At 38.3% G+C, this 12,544-nt stretch overlaps 1 protein-coding gene across 2 annotated transcripts in view; it reads right to left on the bottom strand.

The window, feature by feature from the left end:
* Window positions 1-1,111: 1,111 nt before the first annotated feature.
* WWTR1 (WW domain containing transcription regulator 1) overlaps window positions 1,112-12,544 on the bottom strand; it is a 144,975-nt gene continuing 133,542 nt past the window's right edge. For both annotated transcript variants that reach the window (XM_052638765.1, XM_052638757.1), the window contains exons 5-7: window positions 10,705-10,838; window positions 8,698-8,810; window positions 1,112-3,339 (exon numbers count right to left, since the gene is read on the bottom strand). In XM_052638765.1, the coding sequence (XP_052494725.1) occupies window positions 3,155-3,339; window positions 8,698-8,810; window positions 10,705-10,838 (432 nt within the window). In that variant the 3' untranslated portion in view covers window positions 1,112-3,154. The remainder of the gene's footprint in view (window positions 3,340-8,697; window positions 8,811-10,704; window positions 10,839-12,544) is intronic.

Here is a 12,544-nt window from a genome sequence, read left to right as displayed (position 1 = left end):
TTTCTGCATATTCTCTGTATGCATAGCAATTTGAATTAAAAATAAACACACATATATCATATTACAAAATGTAGAAATAATTTTTTTAAAAGTTAAAATACGAACACATAAATGATGTAGTGTGTTAGGGAAACAGTCTCTGTTGATCACCTACTTTCCCAATTAAATTAATCTACAATTTCCTTTTAACAGCTTTTGTTTGTCATAAAAGTTGCACTTCTGGAAGTTGCTTTCTGTTATGAGAACATCACTTGTCATTAGCAAAACTCTCTCACTCCTGATCACCTTCTTCTCCAGAGAGATTTTCTGCCAAGCTGGAGTCAGTAACACCACCAGCACACTAACTGTTTTACTCTGTTTTTACTTATATTGTATAATCAGCGAAAGAAAGGCATATCACATCCTAAATTCTATGGTGAAACACTAATAATTACTTAGATTTAACAGAATTGCAAATAGGTCTTGACAATGTATTTGCTTCAAGGAAATGTGTTTTATCAGGGAAAGAAAATACCTTAAAAGAAAGATTTCTGAAATTATTTTTCCATTTTTAACCTGGATGAAATGTTGAAATCTACTGATTGACTTAGGACTAAAAAGACACGATATTTGGCAGTCATTTTATAATAAGAAATATAGTATAAATAGCACCTTATCATGAATTCTGCAGGGGTTTTAACACTTACAATAATAGGAAAGAACCTTTAAAAAGTTGTTTCTAGATTTCTAGCTTTAGTGTTCTTTAACAAAGGCCATATAACATGGCCTTAAAAATAACAACAAAAATTAGATCTGGCTTCATTTATTAGTAAACATGTAGTCAGGATCTGTATCTAATTCTGGAAAAATAATTGTTATGTTCATTAATAAATGTTCCAACTAATTTCACTAAAAAAAAGTTCTTCTAGTGTTTTCTAATGCCACAAGCTTACTAGGAAATTATTTCTAAAAATTGATAATACAAATCATCAATGTTTTAACTACTTTAAAAAAGGAGGGATAATTGTTTCTTTAATGTTTAATAACCTGAAAATGAATCTATAAAAATATTTTTTAAAAATACAGTAACACTGCTCCGTTTTACTAGGTCCCTTGTTTTTGAGTCTTTTTTTTTTTTTTTTTGCTTTTTCTTAGAAAGAATGTACAATGCTTTTTGCAATTATTGCTAACAGAAGAGAAAAAGAAATAGTGCTCCCTTCAATATAGTAGCAATAGAAACATCTACCCTCATCTCTCAGAGCGTTTTGAAAAAGAGATGGTATCAGAGGAAGAGAAACCATGGGTCCTTCAGGGGATAAAAGTCACTTCATTGTGTTGGAAGCAACAGTAGGTTTAAGCTCTCATCCGCCTACTCACTTAACATCAGCGTGGACAGGGCAGCACGAGCGCTGTGCCTCCTTCTCCCACATAAAGTGCACCGAAGCCTTCTTTTCTTCTACAACAGTCTTTTGGTACAAAAGTTGTAGGAGAAAATCATTGCTTTGTTCTTTGGGGGCACCTCACACCTCCTTCTCCTTTTGCTTTTGGGGCACCATAGCTTGTCTATTTCCATCTCACACCTAGTAGCCTTTCCACTGTATTCCCTAACGTTACTACTTCATCTCTGACCTTTACACTTGCCTTCATTCCAACAAGATAAGATGTATTCTGCCTGTCTGTCTTTTGGTAGATCAAAAAGGATCTCAGATCCCCAGCAAATAAGCCCCTTTGGGAATGGAAAGGTTCCTCTCAGAGACCTGCATTATTAATGTCTCTCAAAAAAGATATTAAATTCATAGATTATAAATAATGTCAGTTCAAAATATTAAACAATTGAGGACTTCATTGGCAATGCAGGCAGAGTGCATGCCAGGCGAACCCGATGCTCTCTCTCAGTCCTTAAAAGCTAATAAAAAACAAACAAAAAAAAATGGTTTTGGTTACATAAGAGGTACTGAGTACATATTTCATGCCTTTCTATACCAACTGTAGCAAACAGGATTAGGATAATACACCTAGGAATCAACTTTAGTGACTTCGGAAACACTAAGGGTCTCCACCATACACCCTCAGGGGGCATTTTTTGACCCGTCAGTCAGAGATCTGCTTCATCCTTCAAACAGCTTCATAGATAAGATTATTTTAAACCCTAGAAATCTTGAAAGAAGAAAAGCCAACAAGGTTTCAGAATTTTAAAAGCAACAGCTCACTGTATGCCATCAGGTTGAAAGCTATGTGGTACTGATGTTTTCAGAACAGTTTCAAAGGACAAAAACATAGTTGCCACTGATTTATCAAAAACATTTGGCTGAAATTTGTCATCAGTCACCAAATGATAGTGCTTCATAAAATAGACATCAAATTCTAAGCTGTAATTTTCTTAAAAATCCAACTTGTCATTTAAAAACCTTTTGTTTAATAAATGTTCATAATTAGTACCAAACTGGTCTCTTTCTCTTTCATGAGATCTTGGTGTAGGAACTGTAACGAATGCCATTGCCACTCTCCTGTTAGAAGGATAGTTGTCTAGATGCTGTGCAGAAAAATGACGAAGGATACACTACAATAGGACGCTGTGTGCCTTTGAGAATACAGGTAATAAGAGCCATCAGAACCTGCATGAATTGAAAACTACATTGTATTCCAAACAGCAGAATTTTACTATCAGTACAATGATTTTTAAAGCTCAAGTTAAATATTCTTTAAAGCATTTGGTACTAATGTCATCAATACAGTTTTTGAAACTGTAAATCAGGTCGTGTTTTGTGTACATTTCCTGGACCGAGCCACCTGTCAAAAGTCACTGCCTGTGGTCATCAGTTTTTCATGGTTTATAATCAATTGATGTATAAATTTCGGCTAACACCCACAAAGCTTGGTCATGGGGTAGTAGAGAGGAAAACAAAGAAGCAATTCTGCATAATCAATTCTGTTGCACAGCCCATCACAGGAATGCAGGCTTGCAGAAAACAGAAATAGAATGTTTATTCATGTTTAACTTAAGTGACTGCCAATCAAATCCAGGCAATTATTAAACTGGCCACAAGGAAAGGAGGGAGCATGTGTGATGGAGGCAGGAGGTAGCTCACCTGCCACCTTGCTCTGCTCCATCGCTTTTTCCAAGAGGCCCAGGAAATGTCAGGTCACGGCTGCATCCAAGCTACAATGATATTAATTACAGCCAGGTTAGAAAAGGCTCGCTTTTGTTCAGAGCAGATTCTACATCAGTGAAGAGGGGGATCAGATCTTCAGATTCCAAAGTTCCTAGATCAACGTTTGTTCCTGGAAGACAGTCAAGAAAATCAGGGAAACGGGTCTGCTGAGGGTTGATATTCATGGGTGTCTGTCCTGTGTTTTCTCCTGTAATGGAAAAGAATGAAACCAATTTAATTCTTTTATTGTAGTATAATTGCTTTATAACATTGTGTTGGTCTCTGCTGTACAATGAAGAGAATCAGCTACATGTACATGTTTCTACTTCCTCCTAGACCTCCCTTACTCCCCATCCCACACTTCTAGGTCATCACGGAGCACTGAGCTGAGTTCCCTGTGCTACACAGCAGGTTCCCACTAGCTATCTATTTTAAACATGGTCATATACATATGTCAATCCCAATCTCCAACTCATCCCACCTTCCCCATGCCCCCTTGTCCGCACATCTGGTCTCTATGTCTGTTTCTGTTCCTGTAGAGTGAAACAGAAACAGAAAAACAAATATCGTATATTAACACACATATGTGGAATCTAGAAGAATAGTACAGATGAACCCTATTTCTTTTTTAAGGCTCCTGAAAAGAGGAACAAGTTCAATTGTCAACATAACTCTCATCTTCATTTCCACTGTGCTCACATTCCACCAGAAGATCTTATTGCTGCAGGTTGCAAATATTTCATCTCCTTGCAAAATTTCAGCTACCACGTTATTGAAACTGAGTTGGTGGTGCTCATACCTAAGAGACACAGAGATGCTGGGCCAATCTTTACTTGTTCTGGGTAGACATGGTCCAGAATGGGTAAGTGCAGGGACACAGGAAAGGAGAAAATGAGGACACTGTGGATCTGACTACCATCACTGACTTACCACGACAATGGCACGAAGAGCTGGTTTGAGTAGAGAGGCTCTGACAGTCATAAAAACCTTACCACAGAGCTATAATCCAACAATTTAACTGTAAACTCAAATTTGCTCATATCATCCTCTTTATGTTCAAAGGTAGTTTTAATAACTATGTTATTAAAAAACAGTCTTCACTGACAACTCTGGGGATCATGTTCAAAGTATTTTAGAAAGTGGCTTCTGCAGATTGCCCCCCTCGCTACACATGTACATATACCCCAAAACTATCGAGTATTCTCATAAAGCATATGAGTTACAAATGCATGGGAGCATATAGGTTCTGAGAAGTCTTGTAGTAAGGAAAATCTGTTTTATTTTGTTTAAGCCACTATCACATCCTTGAATCCAATTTTAGCAGAATTTATATCCTAACAGAACTAAAGTCTGCAGAACCTAGTTGAGACAATGCTATCGTAGAGGAAAGTTCAGTGTCTGGGATATGACATGAAGAACACATCCTTCATGAATGACAGGACAGGAGAAAACGTACAGACCGTTGTGCCAGGAGATGGAGCTTTTTAGCTGTGTGGCCTAAGACACACACTCGCTTGTCTGAAATGGGGAAGTAGGTGCCGTATCATATCTGCCACACATGATATGAGGCTCTGGGCTTCATTCATATATAAATTAAACACTTGGTGATTTAGTCGCTAAGTCATGTCTGACTCTTTGTGACCCTATGGACTATGGCCTGCCAGGCTCCTCTGTCTATAGAGTTCCCCAGGAAAGGATCCTGGAGTGGGTTGCCACTTCCTTCTCCAGGGGATCTTACCAACTCAGGGATCAAACCCATGTCTCCTGCATTGCAGGCAGAGTCTTTACTGACTGAGTTACCAGGAAGTCCATATAAACACATACACAAAGACAAAGACACCATAAATGCTTGTTGACTGTGCTGAGAGAACTCAGTCATGGTCAATTAATTACATAATATCAGAACAACTGGTTCATTCCAACAGCCCCAATCAATTTTCTGAAGGGATAAAATATACCTCAAAGTCTGAGGTGCATTGATAACTATGGCCAGCTTTCACCATGGAATCATTTCTAAGAAACTTATTCAATTAGCTTTTGTGTCATACAAGTACTTTAAGCTTCCTAAGAAGCCTGCATAGAGATTTTACTATTCTAGACAAAATGAGAGAAAACTCATTTTAATAATATGCATTTTCCAAGGAGAAAAATTACTTCTTTCATAGCAACGAGGGAAACATAATCACACTTACATTTTTGGAGGTAGCAAAACTTCATGGCTTTTCTACAAACTTATAAAATATTAGTGACTCTTGGGAATATTTTATAGGACTTGCATTGCAAAAAGCAGTCATTTGAAAAATTAAAATGAGTTAAACATGACCTCAGGGTTGTTGTGTTACTGACATTGAAAAACAAGGTTAATTTAGAAAAAAAAAATTCAAATAACTTTTTTCTACCCAATAGATTGTAAGAGAAGGAAATTAGGCTTTAAAAAAAATTTATCTGCCCTGAGAAATTACCTGATCTAAAGTGCTGGATGTCTGTTTTCTTCGTATCCAGATAGAAATATCCACCTCAACTTATTTCCCATTTTATGTTTTCAATAACTCAAGAATTGATTTTTTTTAATGAAATAAAATCTCTCTGTTTTAAAAAATTCTGTTATCTTTTTCTCCTCAGAAAGCATGATGAGACTAGTTAAAGTTCTTCATTAAGGCTAACAATCTTAAAATATCTCTCCTTGGAGCAACTTTGCAACCTTTAGAGTAATCTTTTTGGTCATTAGAGTTTTCTTCATTTGAAAAGTGGGACATATGATACAACATGGGGAATATAGCCAATACTTCACAATACCTATAAATGGAGTATCACCTTTAAAACTTGTGAGTCACTATCATACACCCATAACATATAATATCACATGGCAACTATACTTCAACTTTTTAAAAAGATGCACATTTGCATCAATAATAAAAATGAGTGGATGAATAAAAATGAGACAGACCAAAAAAAAAAAAAAGAAGAAGTTCTTAGAAGGGTGTGATTATTGTAGAATATTCTGGAAAGTGGACGACCTCTGGCCTTTGCTCCTATTATTCCATCTACTCCATCCTCCTATGTCTCTAACACTATGTCCAGCTGTTGTTTCCATGTGTATTTTACAAAGGGAGTGTTTGGCTGGCTTGTCACCATTTAGCGTGCGGTCAGCATGTGATCAGTGGGTCTACCAGACCTTTTCCAGCCACATTTGAGCTCTGCCCATCCCTTGGCTTTTCCTTTTCTTGTTCCTGTGTAATTAACTACATGTCTCCCCTTGAGGGGGCTTATGCCCATTTCTCATAAAGACTTCACAGATGTGACTGTAAATTCAGCACTCACTAAGCCAGGCTAACTTGGAACCCCAACATATAATAGGACTAATCTCATCCTTCTTAGATGGAAGAGGACTTTGTGCCAAGCGCTGTGACCTCATGATGCCTCACCACTGTGCACATTACCGGTGTGCACATTACTCCCACGTTACAGGTGAGAAATCGGAGGCCCTGGGAGGTTACGTAACTTACCAAAGTTACTACTAAGAAGTAGAGAAGCAAAGATCCAATTCAGGTGGCCTGTCTGCAAGGACTATGTTCTTTACAGGACATGACTTAATTCCACATTTTGGTTTCAAAACATTCCCTACTTATCTACTTGCTGTCATTTTAAAAAGCTAAAGACTAGAATCCGTCTTTTTTTACATTTTAAAGTCAAGCTAGGGACTTCCCTGGTCCTCTAGTGGCTACAGCTCCACTATCCCAGTGCAGAAGGTCTGGGTTCAATCTCTGGACTAGATCTTACATGCTGCAACCAAGACCTGGCACAGCCAAATAAATAAATACTTTTTAAAAAGCGTCTAGCTAGTGGGAAGTTGCTGTATAGCACAGCGAGCTCAGCCTGGTGCTCTGTGATGACCTAGAGGGGTGGGAGGGAAGGTCAGGAGGGAGGGGATTATGTATATTAATGGCTGCTTCACCTTGTTGTACACCAGAAACCAACACAACATTATAGAACAATTATCTTCCAAATAAAAACAAAAAAAAATTTTTAAGTCAAACTTGCTTCGATTTCGATTTCCTGAGTCTTTTCTTATTTAACTTTGCTTTTTATGTTTACTAGCTTTCCAATGTTGAAAAGAAGAAAGCAAACAATTATTAAACATGGGAAGGAGCCGCTTCATTAAGCTGTTCCAAAGAGGGCAAGATAAATCTCACACCAAGAAATAAAGAGAAGGATGAAGAAAGAGAGGGAGGGAGGCAGGAAGGGGGGCAGAAGGCTGAAGTAATAAATTGAAGACTAACAAAACAAACAGTTCAAACTATTCCTGGGTGACTCCTCACAAGACAGTCTGTGCAATTCTCTAAACACATAGATGATAGCCTGCACGGAGAGCCCGGAACAGCTGCTCCTACGTTCTGGCAGAGTCTGCATCTTGTCTGACCAACTGTTTAGTTTCAGAGCACAAAGCACAGCCATCGAGGAGCAGAAGGTGACAAACACGGGTCCTCTGGACAATGGCACCGGGGAAAACAATCCTTTTCATCACAGAACAATTTTCTATCATCAGTGGTGATGGAGGAGAAACTTACATGAGCAGCTCCAAAGAGGGAACATGTCAACTATTATTTATTTTTTTAAAGTCTATTTTTAGTGTTTTTTTTTTAAACTGAAGTATAGTTGATTTACAGTGTCATGTTAGTTTTAGGTATACAGCAACGCAATTCAGTTGTACATATATATTCTTTTTCATTACATGTTATTTCAAGATACTGAATATAGTTTCCTGTGCTATACACTAGGTCCTGGTTGTGAGGTATCATTTAATTTTGGTTCAAAAGAGTATCTTCCGGGAGTTTAGGACTTTGATAATTAAATCTAGACCAAGTTTGGAGGCCTTGCTCCTGGAGAAGTGGAGAAAAAGAGGTAACCAGGAAGCCAGCTGAGGCCTAGCCTGAAGGCAGAGCAGGCCAGAACTACTTAAATTCAATTGCTGAAGGAGGACATTGTTAGGACTTGAAGCTGACAGTTTAGAATCCTCTGAGTTGTTTAACTTCCCAAAAGCCCACTGCCAATTGCTTCCCAAATGCAATAATGACATGAAAAGCTGTGTACTGGTGGCCTGTACATTACAACAAAAAGCTAGAAAAGTATAAATATTCACTTGTGAAAGAATGGTAAAGCAGACAGCGGTATATTAATGCAACTGTGAGGAAAGACTAAATAAAGCAGACAAGAAAAGGAAGGGAGAGAGGAAAGGAGGGAGGGAAGGAATAAGAAAGAAAAAAAAACCAGAAATTGAAATCCTGTGCCCATATTTAAAACTATATTTGTATAAACTATGGGGAAGGAGCTGCAGTTTACTAATGGTGCTTGGGTTCTAGGGGCTCTGCAGCTGTGTTCCTGGTTAGATTTTAGAATTGAGAGGATCACTGCATAGGGCACAGGTTCGAACCCTGGTTGGGGACCTAAGATCCTACACGCCTCGCAGTGTGGTCAAAAAAAAAAAAAAAAAAAAAGAATTGAGAGGACTAAAGAGACAATTTAAAAGTCCAAACCCACTGCAAGGCTTCACAGGCTTGGCCCCTACCTGTGTCCATCTCATCCACGTTGCTGAGGAAGTCCTCTGGAGTCGTGGGGACGCTGTAGCACCCCAGCCCCAGGCCACTGTCAGTGCTCTGCTCCCTCGAATGATATGGCCCCCTGCAGAGCAAAAGATGGCAAGACGTTTTAAAATTAAAATATAATCATGAAGGCCCCCAACTAATGTAGATCTGCCTGATGTTCCAGATAACAAAGGGAGGTGGACTTTGAACCTCGTTTTAATTTTGAAACATATATCCCTGTGTCGAAATTAATCAACTGTAAGCAAAGAAAAAACCAACTGGCCAGTCGTAATAAACTGACACTGATTCCCTTTTCATCTGAAAATAATAAAATAACAATACATTAAGAGAATGATACCATTTATGTAAATTTAAAATAAAAAACTAAAAAAGATGTTGAATATTGCTTCTGGATACAGACATTGACAGGCAATGTGTGTGTGTTTGTCTGTGTGTCTGTGTGTTTGCACACATGCACAGTGTGTCCAACCCTTTGTGGCCCCATGGACTGTAGCCCGCCAGGCTTCTCTGTCCATGGAATTGTAAGAATACTAGACTGGGTTGCCATTTCCTCCTTCGGGGGATCTTCCTGACACATGGATCAAACCCATGTCTTTTGTGTCTCCTGCACTGGCAGGTAATTCCTTACCAGTAGTGCCAATTGGGAAGCCTTTGATAGGCAATGAGAAGTATAAAAATAGGTGTGATGGATATACATCAATTTCCAAATGGTGGCTACCACTAGGCAGGGTAGAAGAAAAAGAAATGTATTTCAGGGGTGGTGGGGAAGAATTTAAATATTAGTTGTAATATTACATTTACTTAAAAAAATAAGATCAGTGTAAATATGGAAAACCTGGGTGCTGGGTATGTGGGTAAATCTCAAGCTATTCTTGACATTTTTTCTGGACATTTGAATTATTTTTGTATCAGTCATTTAAAAACTCCTTTCCTTCAGTATTTTGATTACTATTTGGTTTCATTCTTCTCTTTATTTTTAGTAACTTTCGTAACTGTATTTATTTGTTGCCTGAAGCCTCCGCAAGGGCAGAAAAGACACAGGAAATAGAAAACTGCCCTTTATTTGGGTTTAAAAGGCTACAATTAAGGTTGACTACTTCTACTCATGAAGATATTTCTGGTTCAATTACCTTTTCCTTCTGCTCATATATTTCATATTTTAAAACAACACTTCTTTTATTTCATTCTTTAATTGTGAAATAATTTTAGACTCACATAGAAGATGTAAAAAGAGTACAGAGTTCCTGTGCATGCTGTGTGCATTTTCCCCAAGGACACAGCACAAAACCACAATAGAAGGATCAATATCAGGAACTGACAATGTATAACACTATTAACTGGCTTCCCTGGTGGCTCAGTGGTAAAGAATCTGCCGACCAAAGCAGGAGACCTGGGTTTGATCCCTGGGTCAGGAAGATCACCCAGAGAAGGAAATGGCAACCCACTCCAGTATTCTTGCCTGGGAAATCCCATAGACAGAAGGGCCTCGTGGGCTACAGTCCATGAGGTCGCAACAGAGTCCATAACTTTGTGCCTAAACAATAACCATAATAATACTATTAACTAACACCTTATTCATATTTCACCACAAACAACACCTCTTATTTGCTTTGCTCCTATTTGCCACGTAACATGTTTTTATCTCCATTGGCTATATCAAACCACAAGATTCCTCTAAATAATTACTACAAACACCATGCTATTGAAATCATAAATTCATCCCTATTTTTGAATTATTGACTAGGGGTTTACTCCATGCCATAGCATCAATTTTTGAATTTGAGATTAAAAAAAAAAAGGTGACTTTTTGTCTGCTTTTATTTTTTCTGCCATGTCCCTCCACATCCTCCCTCTATCCTCATCCCAACCTCCAAGCTCCCCAACTTTTCCCAATATCAACAAAGATCCATTATACTATAAACCTCATAATAAAGAAAGCAAAAATAAGTGGCCTTAAAATGTTGACTTACCCATTGAGGAAAGGATCCGAGCTATTATTAGTGATGGATCGCATGTCTGGGGTCATGGCAGGAGGGTTGACAGCAGCCTGAACCGTGGCTAGAGTCTCGGCCTCCATGGGGAGCTGTCTACAGAGGGCGGCTTCCTGCAGAAAGATGACAGTTAGGGGGAGAGGCAACGGTGATTCACTCGTTACAAGGACTGGAGCAAAGGATGCTTCACATAAAAACTTTTCACCAAACACAAAAGCACTTTATGTTTATTCCTCATAAGTCAAAATCATCAGGAAATCATTAGTGTTCTTTCTCTGAAGAAGTCTTACAGGCATAAGTCACTTTCTCACAGACACCAAGTTAATGAGAAGCTCATGTAATATTTGCCCTCAAAGCACTGACAGAGCAACTGTCCAACCCACCCAAATTGCTTAAACACCCAAATCATATAAAGACCTCTCAAGACACTTTCTCAAGGACAAGGCTATTTTTACCCCAAGTGATCAGACCAAATCTAAGTCAATCAAGCAACTGGACTCTTCTGGACTAGCAAGTAGATTCTGGTCTTTGCCACTTACAGCCCAGTAGAGCTGTGGAATTACACAGTTCAGGCTCTGTGTTAAATCACAACTGGCAGTTTTAGATGATAACCAGGAGAGCAAAGCAACCGGTTTAAAAGTTTGTTAGTCAATCGGTTTTTCTATTCTGTCGACTAAAATGGATGAAGTTTGGAGAAGCATGCAGATCCAATCCAGAGCTCACTTGATGATTAACTGTTTGATAGCATATGGATTTCATTAGCAAAAATTAAAACGCCAGCATTTTTTTTAAAGCTAACATGATTTTGCCAAGGAGAGTCAATCCAAAAGTTTACAAATTTGACTGCAATTACTTTCTCTAGATATAACCTCCAGGGAGTCTCTCCTATTTTGACAAACATGACCAGACATCAGATACCTTTCAAATTTGCTGCTGTTTCCAAAGAATAAAACTTGTGTATATTTTTCCACGTGTCCAAAACCAAAGTTAGGCCCTTCCCATGTTTATGCCTATCGCTTTCCCCCTACCCAAGCTGAATCACTGGTCTTGCCATCCATCAAACCCCAAAGCCAAGGCTACAACAGCAAACAGAATATTCAGGCCATCTAAGTTACAGGGTCTGCCTTCGATCTCTTCCAGCCCTAAGAAGTGATGATTTTAGTCAGCAACAGAGTAACTGCTGTCTAGACAAGTCTAGTGAAGTCATCGGCTATAAAAACTTTCGGTTACTAGTGTTCATCATACTGTTCCTAGGAGTTATGGTAGCATGACTATCACAAACCATGAAGATCCGGTAGATAAGAAACTGCATTTTTAATTTATACTGAAACAAATAACCTGTCTAGAAAGGGCTCCTGGTTCACTTCTGTTCATCTAGATTTCAAATAATTCAATACTTAACTAACCTAAATTTTACTCAGTAATCTATGAAAAGCAAACTGCCCCCCTAAAAAAGGAGATTTTGGTCCATAATTCCAATCTTAGAAGTACCTTCTGAATACATGTAGAAAAACTGAATTATTTGCTATAGTTGTCTTTATGTGGTAAGCAGTGTTCATTAGAAACCTTATCTTCTAACCAAAGCTTACCTGGAGGCTTCACATATAAGAATAACAGGGATTGGACCTGGTGTGAGGAACACAGAGGCCATCAACCCCTCAAACACACTCATAAACACACACCCCAGTCTGAAAACAGCTAGTCAATGATGTAATTTTTAGTCCTTTATAGTCCTTTATAGACAGTAAATGCAAAGATCCTTCAGGCAATAACCTTCATTATCCAAAAAAGAAAATCAACTTTAACTAGAATATTCCCA

The sequence above is a fragment of the Budorcas taxicolor genome, chromosome 1, assembly GCF_023091745.1.
Source record: "Budorcas taxicolor isolate Tak-1 chromosome 1, Takin1.1, whole genome shotgun sequence".
Classification (NCBI taxonomy): Eukaryota; Metazoa; Chordata; class Mammalia; order Artiodactyla; family Bovidae; genus Budorcas; species Budorcas taxicolor.
Note: the sequence above shows the minus strand (reverse complement) of the source record. Positions and strands in the feature narration are given on the sequence as shown.